Here is a 21991-nt window from a genome sequence, read left to right on the forward strand (position 1 = left end):
CAGTTAGAAGACCTCCACACTCGCTTCGGAACTAAGTTCTGTCTCAGTCACACTCTTACACACACAGGCAACCGAATCCCACCCAACCAAACAGTATACTCCTTAAACACTTACGACTCCATCGTCTTCGTTCGGATCTTCGCGCGCAGAATTACGGGCAAAATACAGTGCTGCAGCCGGCAAGGGAGCTCACAACAAAATAAAATTCTTTGCTTACCTTTATTCTGGTTCAAGATGGCATGAGTCCTGACCTGACTCGAACAGGAGCCACCAAACGGTGGGGCGCCTCTCCTAGATCGAAGCAGAATTCAGGAACCAAAGCCATCCCGGACGAGCCCCCAATTGTTATAAACGACCGAGTCCCAAATAGGGTTGCAATCAAAGTTTACAAGTTATGAAACCAATAGAGGTAAGCAAACAGCGCTGGGTGCGCCGGGAGTCTCTGCTCCACCAAGACGCACACCTCACCCCCGCCAGAGTCCCCCTTTTATAGCTCGGTTGTTCCGGGTGTACGTGGCATATCCTGGTATGCCCTGCGGTTGCACGTACTGTTGCTAGCGGGTCGTCTCGGACCCCCTGGTGCTCGTGAGGATGAAGGCCGTAGTCTCCCTCTGCGTTGTGGGTTGCGATCTTGCTGAGCAAGCACTATACCTGTTCTTATCAGGATGGTCAGCTGGAAACTTTCCAGCTATACAGGGTTGTCACAGCCCCCACAAGCTTCCCCACCGGTTTCATTAACAAACTTATTATACAATATTGGTTACAATATTTCGTAGCAACTGTCCAGGCGCTTCTTGACCACCACCTGGGAAGGTGACTCCACCACCGCCCTGGGCAGGCCGTGCCAGTGCCTGACTATTCTCGGAGAGAAAAAGATTTTCCGGATCCCTAGTCTAAATCTCCCCAGGTGCAACTTGTGGCCATTCCCTCTAGTCCTATCCCTAGTCATCTGCAAGAAGAGGCTGACCCCCTCCTCATCACAACCTCACTTCAGGAAGCTGGAGAGTGCAATGAGGTCTCCCCTGAGCCTCCACTTCTCCAGACTAAACAATCCCAGCTTCCTCAGCCGCTCCTCATCAGACTTGCGCTCTCCCTATGCTGAGTCTGTTTTGCCCGTGATGCTAATTGGTGAGTGGTCTCCCTGTCCTTATCGCAACCCTCGAGCCCGTTTTATCCTATTTCCTCCCCCTTTCTGCTTGAGGAGGGCGAGTGAGAGAGTGCTCGTGCTGGAGTTCAGCTGCCCAGCTGGGTGACACCACCACACGGTGTAGGGAAAAGCCCCAAGCACAGCACGGCCTGCCTTGAAGAAATGGAGGCACAAGCAAGCACTTGGATGTGACCTCTTTATTTTCTGCTTCCGCCTCAGGCTACTGAGGCTTGAATGGGATCGGTCTGACACGCACGCGTAGGCTCCGTGCTCTGCTCTGGACATGGTGCTTCACAACAGATGGAGGAGCCGGCTGCCTGAGAAACTGTGGGTCCGTTGGAGGGAAGGTGCCTGTGGTGCTGTCGGACCTCAGCTGGGTCTGGAATTCCCCTGTGGGGGCAGAAGAACCTGCCAGGGGAGCACCTTGCTCACAGCCTCTTTTTTGGAGGTGCTCCGAGGGACAGCTCTCCTTCCCGTTTCTTGGGACAGGCTGCTGGCTGACATGCCTTCCCAAGTTTTTCTTCAGCTTTCATGCAGCGGCAGACTGAGAGCTCTGCCTGTTAGTTGGATCGACAGTGGGAAGTGCCACGATTTCAAAATACTTGCAGTTGATGTCTTGCTCAAACCGGGAAGCCACGAAGGGTTCCAAAGTGTCGCAGACACTTCCAAGAGCTCCTTTGGTGACCTTGTCAAGGGAAGCCTGTGAGAATGCTCCCCCAAGGGCTTCCCTCGGTTTCTTTTCTTTTGGCTTCCCCACTTGGGACGCTCTCCTGGCCAAGGGCTGCTCCTTCTGCCTGGCTTCTGGCCTTGGCTCAGATGCACTGGGCGTGCCAGGTTCCCAGGACTTCTCAATGACCTTCATCACGCTCGCTACAACTTTCTTAGCCAGAAGTGCAATTTGCTGCTCTTTGTCAAGAGGAGATGCCTCTGAAGGCATCTCGCTTTCAGCACTTGCACACGGTCTTTCTTGGATCCCATGGGGAGACCTCTTGAAGATGCAGACAGACTGGTCCAGTGCCTGCACCCTCTCAAACACTTGCTGCACCACAGCCCGAGCCACCTCTTCAATCCTCTGGTTTTCTCGTGCAGCCAGTTCTTCCGAGGCAGCTTTGAATACACCGTCTGCGGGGATGGATGACTATCTGACTCCCTCACAGGATGGATGCTGCCAGGGAGCTTGGCATCTTCCCTGCCAAACTCAACGCTGGAGGGAGTCACTTTCAGCCCTCTGTAGTGGCCAGATTCGAGAAAGTTTCTTCTGCTTTTGCAGGAAGGTGGGCCAGCTGGTTTTTGAGGCTGCAGTAGGCTGCCTTTCTCTTTCGTGACCAAGTACACGTTATTAGAGGAGCTCTGGCGAGAACGGTCACTCCCTGCCATCAGTCTTGCGTCAAGTTGCCGAGCTGTTGCTGAAGCTTTTCCTGAAAGGGAACAGCAGGTTTTAGCTCACTCTTGCCTCAGAAATGCCTCACGTCCCTGCATGCTGAGGTTTCATGCCACCCAGGCCAGCGCCCTGCTTCTGCCATGCAACGAGGGCTGAAGAGAAGGGCTTCCCTCAGGGCTCTGTGTGCTTGTAAGTCGCTTTCCTGATCTAACATCGCCCCCCCAATAGCTTGCGCTAGCTGAGCTTGGGGCTGGCTCGTCCTTTCCCTACCACAACACCTGGCCCTCCAGCACAGCCCTCACATCTTCTGCATTCCCCGCCTCCCTCAGATCCAACAAGGAAAGCCCCAGCCTTCTGTACCGTGCCACTGACACGTGTCTGCTGAGCTTTGCCTACCTCTTCTTGCCTCCTGGTTTTCTCTGCTTCCAGCTTGAGCGTGGTCACATACTGCCTGGACTCATTGAACTCCTTCAGAGAGCAGACCACCTATGGAGAGACAAAGGCAGAAAGCTCCCGAGAACTGTCGAGGTAGCTCCGAGCTTTCCTCAAACACCCCCAGGGACCGTGACTCCACCACTCCCCTGGGCAACCCCTTCCAAGGCCCGACTACTCTTTCTCAGAAGAAACGGCTCCTACTTTTCAACCTAAACGTCCCCGGCGCAACTTGAGCCCATTCCCTCTAGTCCTATCCCTAGTCATCTGCAAGAAGAGGCTGAGCCCCAGCTCCCCACAATTTCCTTGATGGCAGTTGTAGACAGCAAGAAGGTCTCCCCTGAGCCTCCTCTTCTCCTCACTAAACAACCCCAGCTCCCTCAGCTGCTCCTCAGAGGACTTTTCTTCCAGGCCCTTCACCAGCTTCGTAGCCCTTCTCCGCACAAGTTCCTCGATGCCCTTCTTGTCCTGAGGGGCCCAAACCTGAACACAGCACTCGAGGTGCAGCCTCTCCAGAGCACAGTGCAGGGGGGGACCATCATCTCCCTGCTCCTGCTGGCTACACTATTCCTGAGACAAGCCAGGATGCTGTTGGCCTTCTTGGCCACCTGGCCACGCTGCCGGCTCACGTTGAGGCAAGCATCAATCAGCACCCCCAGATCCTTGCCTCTGCACAGCTTTTCAGCCACTCTGCCCCAAGCCTGTAGCGCTGCACGCGGTTCTTGAGGCCAAAGCGCAGGAATCGGCACTTCGCCGTGTTAAACCTCATCCCATTGGCCTCTGCCAGAGGAGACCTGTGCTGGTCAGCGCAACGCCCAAACCTACTTTGCCACTGCTGGTGATGAAGCCCTTGCTCTTCAGGCTCTGCAGGCTGTCTTTGCGATTGTAGTAGGCCTGCAGATGCGGGTCGTGCAGGCAGTTGTACTCTGTGCGCAGTAGGCGACAATATGGATCTTCCAGATGAAACTGAGCGGAAGGCTGGTGCAGCTGCAAGAGAGGTGGTCCAGAGTGTGAATGGGGCAGGAGAAAGCAGCAGAGAGACAAAGGCACTTCCAAGCTCCTCATGCACACGGGCTAGCCTTTGCCAGCCTCTGCGCTAGAGCTTTCTGATTCCGGCCTTACTTCCCGGCTGGACCTTCCTTCGGAAGCCATCAAAAACACCCCCACCAGGCCTGGGCTGAGGGTCCGGCCTGGGCTGGGCAGAGAAGGCCAAACCCCACCAGCAAGCTACAAAAAACATACAGCACAGAACACCTAATGTCCAGCAAACATCAACTAAGCAACAGCTGAGTGGTCTTGACTGTCCTCATTAGACTGCTGCAACTCTCTTCAGCTCCAAACTGCAGCTCTCCACAGGCAGCAGCTATGCAGATCCACAACTCCCATTAATTAAGAAATACTACATCAGAAATCATTTCTCAAGTCAGAGCTTTACCTACATGCAGACAGAGACAGCAATCAATAAAACCCTTGATGTTCGCTGCCTTCAGAAACTCACAGCACTCCCGTTTCACCTTTCACTGTTCAGCAACAGGAATGACATTTAACAAGAGCTTCTCACGCGTGCAAACAATCTTGACAAGAGGAGCGAGATGGAGTTGTCCACGTGTGTTCGTTAGGGACGCCTTTTCACAAACACCAAGACTTCTCTGACTGGCCTGAGACAGTGAAATCTATCCCTTTGGAGGACCTCTGGCTCCTGGAATAACTACCCAGCTAATAGACAAGGCTTTGAGCATGGAAAGACAAAATTAGCCTAGGATCACCTTACTCCACAGTTGTCTGGTCCAAAACGCCCGTTACTGGGATCCCAGAGAATTGTTGCATAGTGGCCACTGCAGACTGCACAGCTTTTCCCCCCTGCAAGGCGGACATCTGGCTGTCACATGGAAGCAAGTAGCCATAAGTTTTTAACCAACCCTGAAAAAGAAAGAAACAGATCGTAAGTTTCTGCCATCTTCAGCTTGCAACTTCACACCTTACAACGTTTCTTCAAAAGACAGCCCATTCCATTTAACCACCTCTCTTTAGCAGTTAGGATTCGTAACGCTGACTGAACTCCAGGAAGACCCAGCTTCCTATCTGCTGTCCTACCTGGATGATACAGGCCTGCTGCTTAAAAACGGCCAGCAGCCCCACTGAATAGAACCGGGGCAGACATAGCTCTTTGGTACAACACAAATGCCAAAGAACCTCCATTCTTTGCACAGGCTGAGCTCCTCTCTTGGTCCTCCCGTGCACCCTATCCCCAGGCCATCACAAGCTTTCTCAGCCCCCACAGCAATACGCTCCAAAGAACCCACTGCCCACCTACTGCTGCTTCTGGACCAGCGCTCCAAGCAGACGGCTTAACAGGCCTGGACAATTCCCCGCAAACACAAGTTCAGCTTTATGTTTGCACCAGACACAGAAGGCATTTCTTACAAAAACAAGCTCAGCATTTACATAGACCCTTACTAGGTGGGCTCTTCCTTGAATACCAGGTATCTAGCAAGTTTTCAGATCACAAAAACAGACAGCTCTCCTCACCGAGCTTTATTTCCCCCCACCCTCCCCAAAACACACAGCTTTAGAGAAAACCACGTCAAACTTACAGGCCAAGGCCTGCATTTCCCAAAACAGCCAAGTAATTCAAGACTTTCCTTTGGGTCATTTTAATGCCACGAGAAAAAGGAACATTCAGTCGCTGTTAAGTGCAAAGACCAAAAAACACCAGGCCCTGAACGTAGGCTTGCTTTCGTGGTAACTTTTCATTCACCTGCCCCGGAGCCTTTTTGTTTTTTTTTTTTTTTTTTTTTTTTTTTTTTTTTTTTTTTTCCTGGACAATACCAATCAGGAATTAACATATGACAGCTGACAAGCTCCCCAAGCACTGTCAAGATACCTGGGATACTCATCATCAAGCAGAAATACATCCAACTGCTTTGGTGTTCTCCTACAGGCACAATGCGCTCCATATTCCAAAGACAGATTTCTACAATCTTTAGAAAACCCATTTGGCCGATTCAATGCTTACTACTTAGCCCATGACTACTACAACAGCTACAGATCTTGTTGAGTAACAGCACAGGGCCAGCCACGCCAAACCTCACCGAGTCAATGGACATGCAGCACCAACAGCCCCAGCTGCCAAACCGCTGGGAGAACAGACTACGTCCGTCTTGGCAACTAAAGCTCTAGAGCCGGCCTCTAACCCACACAGTGGACTGGCACGCACAGACCAGCAGCCTCACCAAAACAAGCTGCCCTTGGGCTGCAAGCGTGCAGCACGGCACCAAAGCAGCCCCGAGCACTGCTACGCATCCCTCTCCTTCCCAGCCAGGCTCCAACACGGCACACGGCACACGGGCGCGACGGAAAGGGCCACAACACGACTCCTGCGCGGACACCACCAAGGTCCTCCCGGGAGCCCGATGCTCCAGAGCACCAAGAAGAGGCACAGCTGCCTTCGCGGGCCGGCTCTCCCCAAAGACCCGGCTCGGCTGCAGGCACAGAAGCTGCCAGGGACAGACACCGCGCCCCTGAGCCCCCAAAGCGGCCACTTCGGAGAGCAGCCGGACAAGGGCCTACACAAGGAACATACCGGGGTGCTCCGGCCGGGCCAGCAGCGACGTGGCCGAAGCCGGGCGCAGCGGGGCCGGGCAGCCGCCGCCCCGCTCCCCAGCCCACCCCCGGGCCGCTCCGCTCCGCTCCCCTCCCAGCCGCGGCACGACCGGCCCCAGAGCCGCCCCGCTCCCCTCAGCACCCCGCCCCGGCCCGGCCAGGCCCCGGCCCGGCCAGGCCCCGGCCCCCGCGCCCTGACACCCACTCGGCCCGTGCTGGTGTCGGCGGCGGCGCGGAGCAGGGCGCAGAGCAGCAGGGAGCCCGCCGCAGCCAGGCCCCGGCACCGCCTCGGCGCCATGGCAGCGCGGCGGGCCTCCGGCCAGCGCTCCGGGCCGGCGGCTCGGGCTGCGGCTGCGCGGGGAGGCCGCAACTGAAAGGCGGCGGCCGGGGCTACGCCTCTTCCTCCGCGGGGCCGGGGCAGGCGGCGGGGCTGCCGCGGGGGCCCGCCCCGGGTCCCGGTGCCGGTGCCGGCAGGCAGGGGAGGGTGCAGAGGAGGCGGCGGCCGCCGGGTGTTGGTCTGCAGCACCGAAGCTGCTGCAGGAGGAGCCAGGTCTTCCTCTGCCGCCTCCTCGGCGAACGGGCTTGTTGCCCGCTGTTGGAGATGGTGTCAATGAAGTCTCGGCTCAGTCTGAATTTTGTAATATTTACACTGCTAAAAGGTATAAAAGGCAAGGAAACAGTGCTGGGCGTGCGGGGAGTCCACGCTCCAGCAACACGCACACACGAACATCAGACACTCTGAGTACACAGAACATTGCTCCTTCCTACGAAAGCCGAGTATGCCTAGACATACGTACAATCGGGAAGGGTAACGTGAGGAAAGTTTTAACAATTCGTGTCAATAAAGAACAGTCCTGTCTGCCTCTGGGTCCTGCACTGGCAATTGAATTCTTGAACCACAGATGCGGTGTGTCCCAGTCTCCCCCTCATTCTAGTCAATTTCTCAAGTCTTCAGGAAATACTCCTCAAAGTTATGAACCTGTTTGCCTTTGTTATTCCGGACCTCTATTTCCAACAGTTACAGCCTTTTTTTGTTGTCTTCTTCGAGATTAACTTAACACTGCTATAGGTGTGAGTGTCCCCGTGAATGGCTGGTGAGGAATGTTTTAATAAGAAAGCCATTTGTGTTTGTAGGAAGTCTTTGACGTCTGGGGGTTTCAGAACAACTGATAACAACTAGTGACTGTTATGGGATACTATGCAAGCCTCTGATACCTGGCCAGGTGGCCAAGAGATTAAGAAGAAGAAAAAAAAGAAGCTGAAGGACGGCTAGGAGACGAGACCTGCAGGGGATGCTGTATAAACTTGACACGGTGCCAAGGAGTACAAAGGGGAAGGACAAGAAAAAAACTTGGAGAGGAAGACTACGAGCCTTCAGCATGGAAGACCCCTAGAGACCCCCAGAGGGACCACCGGAGACTGATGCGCATGCTCCAGTAGGAGGGACTGGACCCCGGGAGCTAGTTATAATAACCTATTTTTTTAGAAGTCGTAATGAATATGTATCAGTCTAGGAGCATAAGAATCAGCTACTTGATGTAACTGGCGTGCGTCCTGGTGGAGCGGAGACTCCCGGTGCACCCAGCGCTGTTTGCTTACCTCTATTCTTTTACTGAATCCTATTTTTTTATTTAATCCTATTTTGAAGACTGAGCCATTTCTAAGAGTAACAAACCATCCTTTAAGTTCCATGACATTACAGTCTCCATTTTCCACTCCTTTTCAACAATAAGGCCTGCTTTAAGCTGTCAAGCAACTCGGCCTTCGGGCCTTATGTATCCCGTTCTTCCCGGATCGAAGCAAAGCATCGGCATCTCCTTGTGAAGGCCAAGAGGCCTGGGTCAGAAGGCACGTCCAGGTCAGCAGGGGGCGAAACAGCAAAGGCCTGAGATGGCTGTAGCAGCAGAGGGGCCGATGGCATAGCAGTCGGATCAGTAAAGGAGCCCGCAGCTCCCTCACTGTCTGGCAAGCCACACCTTTGTGATTGTGGCTCCACAGGGCTCTTTAAGGCCTCAGAGACTGCTCGCCAGGTGCCGAGCAATCCCACTGCAACCTTGTCATTTTCAGTTGCAGTCCCACACCTTGACATTAATTTGGTCCCTTATTTCAGGATCATGAACAGTCCGATTGTTAACAAGGAGAATGAGCTGTAAGGTTACCAGGACAGTCTTTGTTCCTAAGGACGTATGATTCCCCATAATGCGCAACTGCTTTCCAGCGAGGGGCAGTTGTGTGCGCGGGTCTGCTTCCTTGCAGCCTCTCCAGAGCACAGTGCAGGGGGGGACCATCATCTCCCTGCTCCTGCTGGCTACACTATTCCTGAGACAAGCCAGGATGCTGTTGGCCTTCTTGGCCACCTGGCCACGCTGCCGGCTCACGTTGAGGCAAGCATCAATCAGCACCCCCAGATCCTTGCCTCTGCACAGCTTTTCAGCCACTCTGCCCCAAGCCTGTAGCGCTGCACGCGGTTCTTGAGGCCAAAGCGCAGGAATCGGCACTTAGCCGTGTTAAACCTCATCCCATTGGCCTCTGCCAGAGGAGACCTGTGCTGGTCAGCGCAACGCCCAAACCTACTTTGCCACTGCTGGTGATGAAGCCCTTGCTCTTCAGGCTCTGCAGGCTGTCTTTGCGATTGTAGTAGGCCTGCAGATGCGGGTCGTGCAGGCAGTTGTACTCTGTGCGCAGTAGGCGACAATATGGATCTTCCAGATGAAACTGAGCGGAAGGCTGGTGCAGCTGCAAGAGAGGTGGTCCAGAGTGTGAATGGGGCAGGAGAAAGCAGCAGAGAGACAAAGGCACTTCCAAGCTCCTCATGCACACGGGCTAGCCTTTGCCAGCCTCTGCGCTAGAGCTTTCTGATTCCGGCCTTACTTCCCGGCTGGACCTTCCTTCGGAAGCCATCAAAAACACCCCCACCAGGCCTGGGCTGAGGGTCCGGCCTGGGCTGGGCAGAGAAGGCCAAACCCCACCAGCAAAGTAGGCATCTTGGGCCACCGGCTAGAAATGCAAGAGCTTTCCATGCCAGAAATGAACCTTCAGATGGAAAACTTCAAGCCCGCTGCTTCACACGCCAACAGCGGAAAATCCACAGAAAACGGCCTCCTCAGGGTTAGGCAGGCCTAAGGGGCGGCGGCTAGCCTGCCTCCCTCCTTCCTCTGCCTCCAGGAAGTCTCTGCCTCAGGAGCAGTGCTCCCTCCCCCAGGCTGGGGGAAGAGGAGGAGGACACTGCATGCGGATCCCAAGCAGAGAAGCCTGGGATTTTCTACAGTTCTACATCTGAGAGGGAAAGCAGGAGAAGGCTGCACCCTCCCCTAAGAGCCCCCCAGCCTGGTGCTGGCAAGCATGTCCCTGTGGAGAGCCCAGCTGTGGAACACCCTCTCCTGACTTCTGGCCAGCGCAGGCCACTGCTGTAGGCGACTCCTCCTTTGTCTCTGTGCTGCGGAGCCGCGAGCATCCGTCCCTGACTCCTCCACCCACTTGGACCAAAGTGCCGGAGCTCCAACCATAGCGCAGGTGGCCCCAAGGCCTTCTTGGAACGATGGCAAGGGAGCCCGTGACACAAGAGACCTTTGCCACCCCTTCCACCCCTTCCTCCTTCTCTTACCTTTTCCCCCAGCTTTGTCCTGCAGAAGACAGGCTTGGTGCCTGGCAGCAGAGGGATTTGGACCCCGACTGGGAGCTCCAGCAGCCCGCTACCTCCTTCTCCAAGTCCCCATCTGGGCCACAGCTAGAAAGACAGGGACATTCAGGCACTCAGGCACTCTGAGCCCTCTCCTTGGGCACAGTGCTCACCTCTCCGTACTTCTCAGCTATGCCCAGCAGTGCGTCTGGGTTTTGGAAACCAGCAGTGACATGCTGCTCCATGGCTCCTTCCAAGAGCTCTGCGGGAGCTGCAACCCTCTGCTAGCACCTCTCACTCCAGAGGCAGACAATCTCACCCAAAGGCATCCCAATGGAGGGAGGCCAAGGGAGGCTCAGCCCATAGACTGCTCCAGAAGTCAGGATGCTATCTGGTATCTTCCTTTGGGATGGCATCTTCCCTAACGTCCCCTCTCTCTTAAGCCAATTGATTAGTTTCTAGCCTTAAGGTGGAGCTCGAGTGACTGTAGTCAAGCAGATCTTACTTGTGATGGCTGAAAAGCTGTCTTGCCTTTGCTTAAAGGGATAGGAGCTGAGAAATTCAGAGAGCATGCTCAGTGAGGGTGGTTGCACCTGGAGGCGGGTAGCTTTTGGGATGGAGGCGTGTTTTGGTATCATCATGATATTAGAATGAGCAAAAGTGCACTAGGGTACAGCATTTTGTCCAAAACCGTGACAGGTTGTTGGCTCAGAGTGGCAAAGGTGCACTTTATCAGTTTCGCTGTGCACAAGAACAACCCAGTCCCCCTCTTGGCACAGAGCCTAGCCACAGTGTCTCCACGCCACTCTACACTCCCTATTGTTTCGTAGAGTTAGCGCACCACCTTCCCCTGGCGTGGTAACATCGAAGCTTAAAAGCCTGGGGAACACTCAGCTCATGCAGCTGCACCCTGCCCTGAAAACCTCTTCAATGCTCTACCTGTCTTTACAATGGGAATTGAAGCAGTTGAATTTGCCCAGTTTCTTCAGGCAATCACTCCACACACCTCCAACACAAGACTACTTCCTGGTTCCCCTCCGGTCTACGCGATGATGACAAACGTAACAGTGAGCGCTTCTGGTAGGCACTAGCACGCCTTCTCTCCCTTCACACTCCCAGGATTATATCTTTGCTTAGCTGTTAAGTCAAATTACCGTTCGACCCACTAACTGCAGGCAGACACAAAGTTTGCTGAGGTGATGCTGAATGTGGAATGGGAGAAGGCTCTTCCAAGTATTCTCTACTACTCTTTTGACAGGAAATCACGTATCCTCAACCTGTTTTCTCAAGACACTTCCCTTTGTCCTTAGCATTACTAAGACCTTATCTGCAGTCTGCTACAGTCTACAGGTGCTCTTCTAGTCTAGATGAACAGCAGACATTCAGGCAATACAAGACATTCAGGTCACAGCAACAAACACCACTTCTGCACTACATCTAGCAGTGTGCACTCAACAGCAGACTCAAGGCAACAGCCTTCGAGGAACAGACTGCCTCCAGCTTAAGCACTTTAGGCCTATGCTTCCGTGCTATTAAGAAACCCATCGCAAGCTACAAAAAACATACAGCACAGAACACCTAATGTCCAGCAAACATCAACTAAGCAACAGCTGAGTGGTCTTGACTGTCCTCATTAGACTGCTGCAACTCTCTTCAGCTCCAAACTGCAGCTCTCCATTCTTTGCTTACCTTTATTCTGGTTCAAGATGGCATGAGTCCTGACCTGACTCGAACAGGAGCCACCAAACGGTGGGGCGCCTCTCCTAGATCGAAGCAGAATTCAGGAACCAAAGCCATCCCGGACGAGCCCCCAATTGTTATAAACGACCGAGTCCCAAATAGGGTTGCAATCAAAGTTTACAAGTTATGAAACCAATAGAGGTAAGCAAACAGCGCTGGGTGCGCCGGGAGTCTCTGCTCCACCAAGACGCACACCTCACCCCCGCCAGAGTCCCCCTTTTATAGCTCGGTTGTTCCGGGTGTACGTGGCATATCCTGGTATGCCCTGCGGTTGCACGTACTGTTGCTAGCGGGTCGTCTCGGACCCCCTGGTGCTCGTGAGGATGAAGGCCGTAGTCTCCCTCTGCGTTGTGGGTTGCGATCTTGCTGAGCAAGCACTATACCTGTTCTTATCAGGATGGTCAGCTGGAAACTTTCCAGCTATACAGGGTTGTCACAGCCCCCACAAGCTTCCCCACCGGTTTCATTAACAAACTTATTATACAATATTGGTTACAATATTTCGTAGCAACTGTCCAGGCGCTTCTTGACCACCACCTGGGAAGGTGACTCCACCACCGCCCTGGGCAGGCCGTGCCAGTGCCTGACTATTCTCGGAGAGAAAAAGATTTTCCGGATCCCTAGTCTAAATCTCCCCAGGTGCAACTTGTGGCCATTCCCTCTAGTCCTATCCCTAGTCATCTGCAAGAAGAGGCTGACCCCCTCCTCATCACAACCTCACTTCAGGAAGCTGGAGAGTGCAATGAGGTCTCCCCTGAGCCTCCACTTCTCCAGACTAAACAATCCCAGCTTCCTCAGCCGCTCCTCATCAGACTTGCGCTCTCCCTATGCTGAGTCTGTTTTGCCCGTGATGCTAATTGGTGAGTGGTCTCCCTGTCCTTATCGCAACCCTCGAGCCCGTTTTATCCTATTTCCTCCCCCTTTCTGCTTGAGGAGGGCGAGTGAGAGAGTGCTCGTGCTGGAGTTCAGCTGCCCAGCTGGGTGACACCACCACACGGTGTAGGGAAAAGCCCCAAGCACAGCACGGCCTGCCTTGAAGAAATGGAGGCACAAGCAAGCACTTGGATGTGACCTCTTTATTTTCTGCTTCCGCCTCAGGCTACTGAGGCTTGAATGGCATCGGCCTGACACGCACGCGTAGGCTCCGTGCTCCGCTCTGGACATGGTGCTTCACAACAGATGGAGGAGCCGGCTGCCTGAGAAACTGTGGGTCCGTTGGAGGGATGGTGCCTGTGGTGCTCTCGGACCTCAGCTGGGTCTGGAATTGCCCTGTGGGGGCAGAAGAACCTGCCAGGGGAGCACCTTGCTCAGAGCCTCTTTGGAGGTGCTCCGAGGGACAGCTCTCCTTCCCGTTTCTTGGGACAGGCTGCTGGCTGACACGCCTTCCCAAGTTTTTCTTCATCTTCCGTGCAGTTGCAGACTGAGAGCTCTGCTCCGATAAGGAGCGTGTCATCCTGCTTGCCACGGTTTGGCTGCTTGAAGTGGCGTCTAAGGCCTTTGCTTTCATTTCCCTCTCCATCTTGTCCTTCACTTCTTCAGTCACATTAAGGACGATGGTTCTGGCATAGGCCTGCAGTTCTGCGTGCAGACGCTGAACTTCGGAGACCTCCTTTTGGATGCAATCAATCCTCACAATCCTGTGACTCAGGTGTGAGACCTCATCAGTGTCTGGCACTGGTGGGATCATGGGCAGCCTGTCTCTCGGCCTTGCTTCTGGGCTCTGCTCTTCTGGTCCTCTTTGTAGTCCCCATCCTTCCCTCATGCCCTCCCTTGAGAGAGGCACCTGGGATGGCTGTGCCTGCCTGTTAGAGGGACCAACAGTGGGAAGTGCCACGATTTCAGAATAGTTGCAGTTGAAGTCTTGCTCAAACTGGGAAGCCACGAAAAATTCCAAAGTGTTGCAGACACTTCCAACAGCTCCTTTGGTGACCTTGTCAAGGGAAGCCTGTGAGAATGCTCCCTCAAGGGCTTCCCTCGGTTTCATTTCTTCCGGCTTCCCCACTTGCCGCACCACAGCCCAAGCCACCTCTCTTCAATCTTCTGGCTTTCTCGAGCCGTCTGATTTCATGAGGCAGCTTTGAATACACCGTCTGCGGGGATGGATGACTATCTGACTCCTTCACAGGAAGGATGCTGCCAGGGAGCTTGGCATCTTCCCTGCCAAACTCAACGCTGGAGGGAGTCACTTTCAGCCTTCTGCGCTGGCCAGAGTGGAAACAGTTTCTTCTGCTTTTGCGGGAAGGTGGGCCAGCTGGTTTTTGAGACTGCAGTAGGCTGCCTTTCTTTCGTGACCAAGTACACATTATTGGAGGAGCTCTGGCGAGAACAGTCACTCCCTGCCATCAGTCTTACTTCAAGTTTCTTTAACTTGGCGAGCTGTTGCTGAAGCTTTTCCTGAAAGGGAACAGCAGGTTTTAGCTCACTCTTGCCTCAGAAATGCCTCACGTCCCTGCATGCTGAGGTTTCATGCCACCCAGGCCAGCGCCCTGCTTCTGCCATGCAACGAGGGCTGAAGAGAAGGGCTTCCCTCAGGGCTCTGTGTGCTTGCAGGTCGCTTTCCTGATCTAACATCGCCCCCCCAATAGCTTGCGCTAGCTGAGCTTGGGGCTGGCTCGTCCTTTCCCTACCACAACACCTGGCCCTCCAGCACAGCCCTCACATCTTCTGCATTCCCCGCCTCCCTCAGATCCAACAAGGAAAGCCCCAGCCTTCTGTACCGTGCCACTGACACGTGTCTGCTGAGCTTTGCCTACCTCTTCTTGCCTCCTGGTTTTCTCTGCTTCCAGCTTGAGCGTGGTCACATACTGCCTGGACTCATTGAACTCCTTCAGAGAGCAGACCACCTATGGAGAGACAAAGGCAGAAAGCTCCCGAGAACTGTCGAGGTAGCTCCGAGCTTTCCTCAAACACCCCCAGGGACCGTGACTCCACCACTCCCCTGGGCAACCCCTTCCAAGGCCCGACTACTCTTTCTCAGAAGAAACGGCTCCTACTTTTCAACCTAAACGTCCCCGGCGCAACTTGAGCCCATTCCCTCTAGTCCTATCCCTAGTCATCTGCAAGAAGAGGCTGAGCCCCAGCTCCCCACAATTTCCTTGATGGCAGTTGTAGACAGCAAGAAGGTCTCCCCTGAGCCTCCTCTTCTCCTCACTAAACAACCCCAGCTCCCTCAGCCGCTCCTCAGAGGACTTTTCTTCCAGGCCCTTCACCAGCTTCGTAGCCCTTCTCCGCACAAGTTCCTCGATGTCCTTCTTGTCCTGAGGGGCCCAAACCTGAACACAGCACTCGAGGTGCAGCCTCTCCAGAGCACAGTGCAGGGGGGGACCATCATCTCCCTGCTCCTGCTGGCTACACTATTCCTGAGACAAGCCAGGATGCTGTTGGCCTTCTTGGCCACCTGGCCACGCTGCCGGCTCACGTTGAGGCAAGCATCAATCAGCACCCCCAGATCCTTGCCTCTGCACAGCTTTTCAGCCACTCTGCCCCAAGCCTGTAGCGCTGCACGCGGTTCTTGAGGCCAAAGCGCAGGAATCGGCACTTCGCCGTGTTAAACCTCATCCCATTGGCCTCTGCCAGAGGAGACCTGTGCTGGTCAGCGCAACGCCCAAACCTACTTTGCCACTGCTGGTGATGAAGCCCTTGCTCTTCAGGCTCTGCAGGCTGTCTTTGCGATTGTAGTAGGCCTGCAGATGCGGGTCGTGCAGGCAGTTGTACTCTGTGCGCAGTAGGCGACAGTATGGATCTTCCAGATGAAACTGAGCGGAAGGCTGGTGCAGCTGCAAGAGAGGTGGTCCAGAGTGTGAATGGGGCAGGAGAAAGCAGCAGAGAGACAAAGGCACTTCCAAGCTCCTCATGCACACGGGCTAGCCTTTGCCAGCCTCTGCGCTAGAGCTTTCTGATTCCGGCCTTACTTCCCGGCTGGACCTTCCTTCGGAAGCCATCAAAAACACCCCCACCAGGCCTGGGCTGAGGGTCCGGCCTGGGCTGGGCAGAGAAGGCCAAACCCCACCAGCAAGCTACAAAAAACATACAGCACAGAACACCTAATGTCCAGCAAACATCAACTAAGCAACAGCTGAGTGGTCTTGACTGTCCTCATTAGACTGCTGCAACTCTCTTCAGCTCCAAACTGCAGCTCTCCACAGGCAGCAGCTATGCAGATCCACAACTCCCATTAATTAAGAAATACTACATCAGAAATCATTTCTCAAGTCAGAGCTTTACCTACATGCAGACAGAGACAGCAATCAATAAAACCCTTGATGTTCGCTGCCTTCAGAAACTCACAGCACTCCCGTTTCACCTTTCACTGTTCAGCAACAGGAATGACATTTAACAAGAGCTTCTCACGCGTGCAAACAATCTTGACAAGAGGAGCGAGATGGAGTTGTCCACGTGTGTTCGTTAGGGACGCCTTTTCACAAACACCAAGACTTCTCTGACTGGCCTGAGACAGTGAAATCTATCCCTTTGGAGGACCTCTGGCTCCTGGAATAACTACCCAGCTAATAGACAAGGCTTTGAGCATGGAAAGACAAAATTAGCCTAGGATCACCTTACTCCACAGTTGTCTGGTCCAAAACGCCCGTTACTGGGATCCCAGAGAATTGTTGCATAGTGGCCACTGCAGACTGCACAGCTTTTCCCCCCTGCAAGGCGGACATCTGGCTGTCACATGGAAGCAAGTAGCCATAAGTTTTTAACCAACCCTGAAAAAGAAAGAAACAGATCGTAAGTTTCTGCCATCTTCAGCTTGCAACTTCACACCTTACAACGTTTCTTCAAAAGACAGCCCATTCCATTTAACCACCTCTCTTTAGCAGTTAGGATTCGTAACGCTGACTGAACTCCAGGAAGACCCAGCTTCCTATCTGCTGTCCTACCTGGATGATACAGGCCTGCTGCTTAAAAACGGCCAGCAGCCCCACTGAATAGAACCGGGGCAGACATAGCTCTTTGGTACAACACAAATGCCAAAGAACCTCCATTCTTTGCACAGGCTGAGCTCCTCTCTTGGTCCTCCCGTGCACCCTATCCCCAGGCCATCACAAGCTTTCTCAGCCCCCACAGCAATACGCTCCAAAGAACCCACTGCCCACCTACTGCTGCTTCTGGACCAGCGCTCCAAGCAGACGGCTTAACAGGCCTGGACAATTCCCCGCAAACACAAGTTCAGCTTTATGTTTGCACCAGACACAGAAGGCATTTCTTACAAAAACAAGCTCAGCATTTACATAGACCCTTACTAGGTGGGCTCTTCCTTGAATACCAGGTATCTAGCAAGTTTTCAGATCACAAAAACAGACAGCTCTCCTCACCGAGCTTTATTTCCCCCCACCCTCCCCAAAACACACAGCTTTAGAGAAAACCACGTCAAACTTACAGGCCAAGGCCTGCATTTCCCAAAACAGCCAAGTAATTCAAGACTTTCCTTTGGGTCATTTTAATGCCACGAGAAAAAGGAACATTCAGTCGCTGTTAAGTGCAAAGACCAAAAAACACCAGGCCCTGAACGTAGGCTTGCTTTCGTGGTAACTTTTCATTCACCTGCCCCGGAGCCTTTTTGGTTTTTTTTGTTTTTTTTTTTTTTGTTTTTGTTTTTTTTTCCTGGACAATACCAATCAGGAATTAACATATGACAGCTGACAAGCTCCCCAAGCACTGTCAAGATACCTGGGATACTCATCATCAAGCAGAAATACATCCAACTGCTTTGGTGTTCTCCTACAGGCACAATGCGCTCCATATTCCAAAGACAGATTTCTACAATCTTTAGAAAACCCATTTGGCCGATTCAATGCTTACTACTTAGCCCATGACTACTACAACAGCTACAGATCTTGTTGAGTAACAGCACAGGGCCAGCCACGCCAAACCTCACCGAGTCAATGGACATGCAGCACCAACAGCCCCAGCTGCCAAACCGCTGGGAGAACAGACTACGTCCGTCTTGGCAACTAAAGCTCTAGAGCCGGCCTCTAACCCACACAGTGGACTGGCACGCACAGACCAGCAGCCTCACCAAAACAAGCTGCCCTTGGGCTGCAAGCGTGCAGCACGGCACCAAAGCAGCCCCGAGCACTGCTACGCATCCCTCTCCTTCCCAGCCAGGCTCCAACACGGCACACGGCACACGGGCGCGACGGAAAGGGCCACAACACGACTCCTGCGCGGACACCACCAAGGTCCTCCCGGGAGCCCGATGCTCCAGAGCACCAAGAAGAGGCACAGCTGCCTTCGCGGGCCGGCTCTCCCCAAAGACCCGGCTCGGCTGCAGGCACAGAAGCTGCCAGGGACAGACACCGCGCCCCTGAGCCCCCAAAGCGGCCACTTCGGAGAGCAGCCGGACAAGGGCCTACACAAGGAACATACCGGGGTGCTCCGGCCGGGCCAGCAGCGACGTGGCCGAAGCCGGGCGCAGCGGGGCCGGGCAGCCGCCGCCCCGCTCCCCAGCCCACCCCCGGGCCGCTCCGCTCCGCTCCCCTCCCAGCCGCGGCACGACCGGCCCCAGAGCCGCCCCGCTCCCCTCAGCACCCCGCCCCGGCCCGGCCAGGCCCCGGCCCGGCCAGGCCCCGGCCCCCGCGCCCTGACACCCACTCGGCCCGTGCTGGTGTCGGCGGCGGCGCGGAGCAGGGCGCAGAGCAGCAGGGAGCCCGCCGCAGCCAGGCCCCGGCACCGCCTCGGCGCCATGGCAGCGCGGCGGGCCTCCGGCCAGCGCTCCGGGCCGGCGGCTCGGGCTGCGGCTGCGCGGGGAGGCCGCAACTGAAAGGCGGCGGCCGGGGCTACGCCTCTTCCTCCGCGGGGCCGGGGCAGGCGGCGGGGCTGCCGCGGGGGCCCGCCCCGGGTCCCGGTGCCGGTGCCGGCAGGCAGGGGAGGGTGCAGAGGAGGCGGCGGCCGCCGGGTGTTGGTCTGCAGCACCGAAGCTGCTGCAGGAGGAGCCAGGTCTTCCTCTGCCGCCTCCTCGGCGAACGGGCTTGTTGCCCGCTGTTGGAGATGGTGTCAATGAAGTCTCGGCTCAGTCTGAATTTTGTAATATTTACACTGCTAAAAGGTATAAAAGGCAAGGAAACAGCGCTGGGCGTGCGGGGAGTCCACGCTCCAGCAACACGCACACACGAACATCAGACACTCTGAGTACACAGAACATTGCTCCTTCCTACGAAAGCCGAGTATGCCTAGACATACGTACAATCGGGAAGGGTAACGTGAGGAAAGTTTTAACAATTCGTGTCAATAAAGAACAGTCCTGTCTGCCTCTGGGTCCTGCACTGGCAATTGAATTCTTGAACCACAGATGCGGTGTGTCCCAGTCTCCCCCTCATTCTAGTCAATTTCTCAAGTCTTCAGGAAATACTCCTCAAAGTTATGAACCTGTTTGCCTTTGTTATTCCGGACCTCTATTTCCAACAGTTACAGCCTTTTTTTGTTGTCTTCTTCGAGATTAACTTAACACTGCTATAGGTGTGAGTGTCCCCGTGAATGGCTGGTGAGGAATGTTTTAATAAGAAAGCCATTTGTGTTTGTAGGAAGTCTTTGACGTCTGGGGGTTTCAGAACAACTGATAACAACTAGTGACTGTTATGGGATACTATGCAAGCCTCTGATACCTGGCCAGGTGGCCAAGAGATTAAGAAGAAGAAAAAAAAGAAGCTGAAGGACGGCTAGGAGACGAGACCTGCAGGGGATGCTGTATAAACTTGACACGGTGCCAAGGAGTACAAAGGGGAAGGACAAGAAAAAAACTTGGAGAGGAAGACTACGAGCCTTCAGCATGGAAGACCCCTAGAGACCCCCAGAGGGACCACCGGAGACTGATGCGCATGCTCCAGTAGGAGGGACTGGACCCCGGGAGCTAGTTATAATAACCTGTTTTTTTAGAAGTCGTAATGAATATGTGTCAGTCTAGGAGCATAAGAATCAGCTACTTGATGTAACTGGCGTGCGTCCTGGTGGAGCGGAGACTCCCGGTGCACCCAGCGCTGTTTGCTTACCTCTATTCTTTTACTGAATCCTATTTTTTTATTTAATCCTATTTTGAAGACTGAGCCATTTCTAAGAGTAACAAACCATCCTTTAAGTTCCATGACATTACAGTCTCCATTTTCCACTCCTTTTCAACAATAAGGCCTGCTTTAAGCTGTCAAGCAACTCGGCCTTCGGGCCTTATGTATCCCGTTCTTCCCGGATCGAAGCAAAGCATCGGCATCTCCTTGTGAAGGCCAAGAGGCCTGGGTCAGAAGGCACGTCCAGGTCAGCAGGGGGCGAAACAGCAAAGGCCTGAGATGGCTGTAGCAGCAGAGGGGCCGATGGCATAGCAGTCGGATCAGTAAAGGAGCCCGCAGCTCCCTCACTGTCTGGCAAGCCACACCTTTGTGATTGTGGCTCCACAGGGCTCTTTAAGGCCTCAGAGACTGCTCGCCAGGTGCCGAGCAATCCCACTGCAACCTTGTCATTTTCAGTTGCAGTCCCACACCTTGACATTAATTTGGTCCCATGTTTCAGGATCATGAACAGTCCGATTGTTAAGAAGGAGAATAAGTTGTAAGGTTTTGGCCATTTGCCGAGGCGATGGGCTCCAGTGCAGACGCGTTCTGCAGCGGAGTGGGGGATCGGGCGAGGCAGGGCTAAATTTTCCGGCATCGAGCCTACTTGAGGGAGCCATGGCATGGCACATGGCGTGGCGCGGCAGTTGACGCGGCAGTTGGCGCAGGCAGGGCGAGCAGGAAGGGCAGAGCGCTCCCCCCTGCCCATACGAACACCTCCTGTAACGACAGCCATTAGCTAGGCGATAATGGTCTCCACCAGGCACGGTGCCCTCTCCAGAAAGTCGGTACACACCCAGACCGACTGCCCGTTCAAAAAGGCAGCAGTTCAGGTCACCGGCTGCAGGGAGTGTCTGAGCCTGTTCCTGCCATCGGCGGGAGGCAGAGAAACTGCGTGCCTGAGGTGTGAGCAGGTGGATGACCTGGTCCGCATGGTGGCGGAGCTCAAGGAGGAGCTGGAGAGGTTGAGGGATATCAGGGAGTGTGAGCGGGAGATAGACTGGTGGAGCGACTCTCTGCAGGGCCTCAAGGAAAGGTACCGGTGTGAGACACCCCAAATGAGGGTGGACCCCCTGCCCTGTCGCCGTCGGGCAGAGGGAGGGGATCTGGGAGTTGAGGAGGAATGGAAACTGGTCCCTGCTTGACATCGCAGGCGATGGCCTCCCCTTCCGGCCCCACCTTCCCAGGTGCCCTTACGCAAGAGGTTTGAGGCCCTGGAGCTTGAGAGACCGGTGGGTGAGGAAGAGGTAGCAAGAGTACCCAGGAGGATGCCTAGGGCGAGGAGGTCGACTCCACGCCTCAGGACTGCCTCCACCAAGAAAGACAGAAGAGTTATTGTTGTGGGAGACTCTCTTCTCAGGGGAACAGAGGGTCCTATTTGTCGGCCTGACCCTACCCGTAGGGAAGTCTGCTGCCTCCCTGGGGCCAAGGTCAGGGATGTTGCCAGGATGCTTCCCAACCTGGTTCGCCCCTCTGACTATTACCCTCTTTTGATAGTCCAGGCAGGTAGTGATGACATTGAAGAGAGAAGCCTGAAGGCTATCAAACGAGACTGGGGGATGATCACCTCCCTGCTCCTGCTGGCTACGCTATTGCTAATACAGGCCGGGATGCCATTGGCCTTCTTGGCCACCTGAGCACACTGCCGGCTCATGTTCAGCCAAGCATCGATCAACACTCCCAGGTCCCTTTCCTCTTCACAGTCTTCTAGCCACTCTGCCCCAAGCCTATGGCACTGCAGGGGGTCATTGTGGCCGAAGTGCAAGACCTGGCACTTGGCCTTGTTAAGCCTCATCCCATAGCCCCCACTCCCATGTTCCCCTGAGCCACTTGGGGGCAGGGTGGATGTAGAAGTGGGTGGAAGGGAGAAGGTGATTTTAGTTTGCTTTTAGTATCTCACTGCTCTAGCCCCTTTTAATAGGTAATGAATTATATTAATCTCCCTATGCTGAGTCTGTTTTGCCCGTGATGCTAATTGGTGAGTGGTCTCCCTGTCCTTATCGCAACCCTCGAGCCCGTTTTATCCT

General features: G+C 54.5%; 2 protein-coding genes across 3 annotated transcripts; both read right to left on the reverse strand.

Annotated features, from left to right (window-relative positions):
• Positions 1-1329: 1329 nt before the first annotated feature.
• Positions 1330-7166, reverse strand: LOC309884481 (matrix metalloproteinase-24-like). The gene is made up of 5 exons (XM_082773472.1): positions 6769-7166; positions 4732-4880; positions 3786-3947; positions 2925-3014; positions 1330-2565 (listed from the first exon to the last, which is right to left on the reverse strand). The coding sequence occupies exons 1-3, from the start codon at positions 6859-6861 to the stop codon at positions 3818-3820; spliced, it is 372 nt and encodes a 123-aa protein (XP_082629598.1). The 5' UTR covers positions 6862-7166; the 3' UTR covers positions 1330-2565; positions 2925-3014; positions 3786-3817.
• A 5817-nt stretch (positions 7167-12983) lies between these two features.
• Positions 12984-19081, reverse strand: LOC309884529 (matrix metalloproteinase-24-like). 2 transcript variants are annotated; one of them, XR_014318639.1, is made up of 5 exons: positions 18520-19075; positions 16478-16631; positions 15537-15698; positions 14676-14765; positions 12984-14316 (listed from the first exon to the last, which is right to left on the reverse strand). XR_014318639.1 is itself a non-coding variant. In XM_082773583.1 (5 exons), exons 1-3 carry the CDS (start codon positions 18610-18612, stop codon positions 15569-15571), a joined length of 372 nt encoding a protein of 123 aa, XP_082629709.1. In that variant the 5' UTR covers positions 18613-19081; the 3' UTR covers positions 12984-14316; positions 14676-14765; positions 15537-15568. The 2 variants fall into 2 exon arrangements, 1 of the variants encoding a protein (XP_082629709.1); XM_082773583.1 differs by having other exon boundaries at positions 16483-16631; positions 18520-19081.
• Between the last annotated feature and the right edge of the window lie 2910 nt (positions 19082-21991).

This window comes from Aythya marila (genome assembly GCF_965140915.1).
Source record: "Aythya marila genome assembly, chromosome: 16".
NCBI classification, from domain to species: domain Eukaryota; kingdom Metazoa; phylum Chordata; class Aves; order Anseriformes; family Anatidae; genus Aythya; species Aythya marila.

Coding starts and splice junctions, on each gene's coding strand:
- LOC309884481 (XM_082773472.1), bottom strand. CDS start 6,861: ATGGCGCCGAGGCGGTGCCGGGGCCTGGCTGCGGCGGGCTCCCTGCTG. Junction 4,881..6,768: donor CCGACACCAGCACGGGCCGA/GTGGGTGTCAGG, acceptor TTTCTTTTTCAG/GGTTGGTTAAAAACTTATGG. Junction 3,948..4,731: donor TTGGACCAGACAACTGTGGA/GTAAGGTGATCC, acceptor CCTCTCTTGCAG/CTGCACCAGCCTTCCGCTCA.
- LOC309884529 (XM_082773583.1), bottom strand. CDS start 18,612: ATGGCGCCGAGGCGGTGCCGGGGCCTGGCTGCGGCGGGCTCCCTGCTG. Junction 16,632..18,519: donor CCGACACCAGCACGGGCCGA/GTGGGTGTCAGG, acceptor TTTCTTTTTCAG/GGTTGGTTAAAAACTTATGG. Junction 15,699..16,482: donor TTGGACCAGACAACTGTGGA/GTAAGGTGATCC, acceptor CCTCTCTTGCAG/CTGCACCAGCCTTCCGCTCA.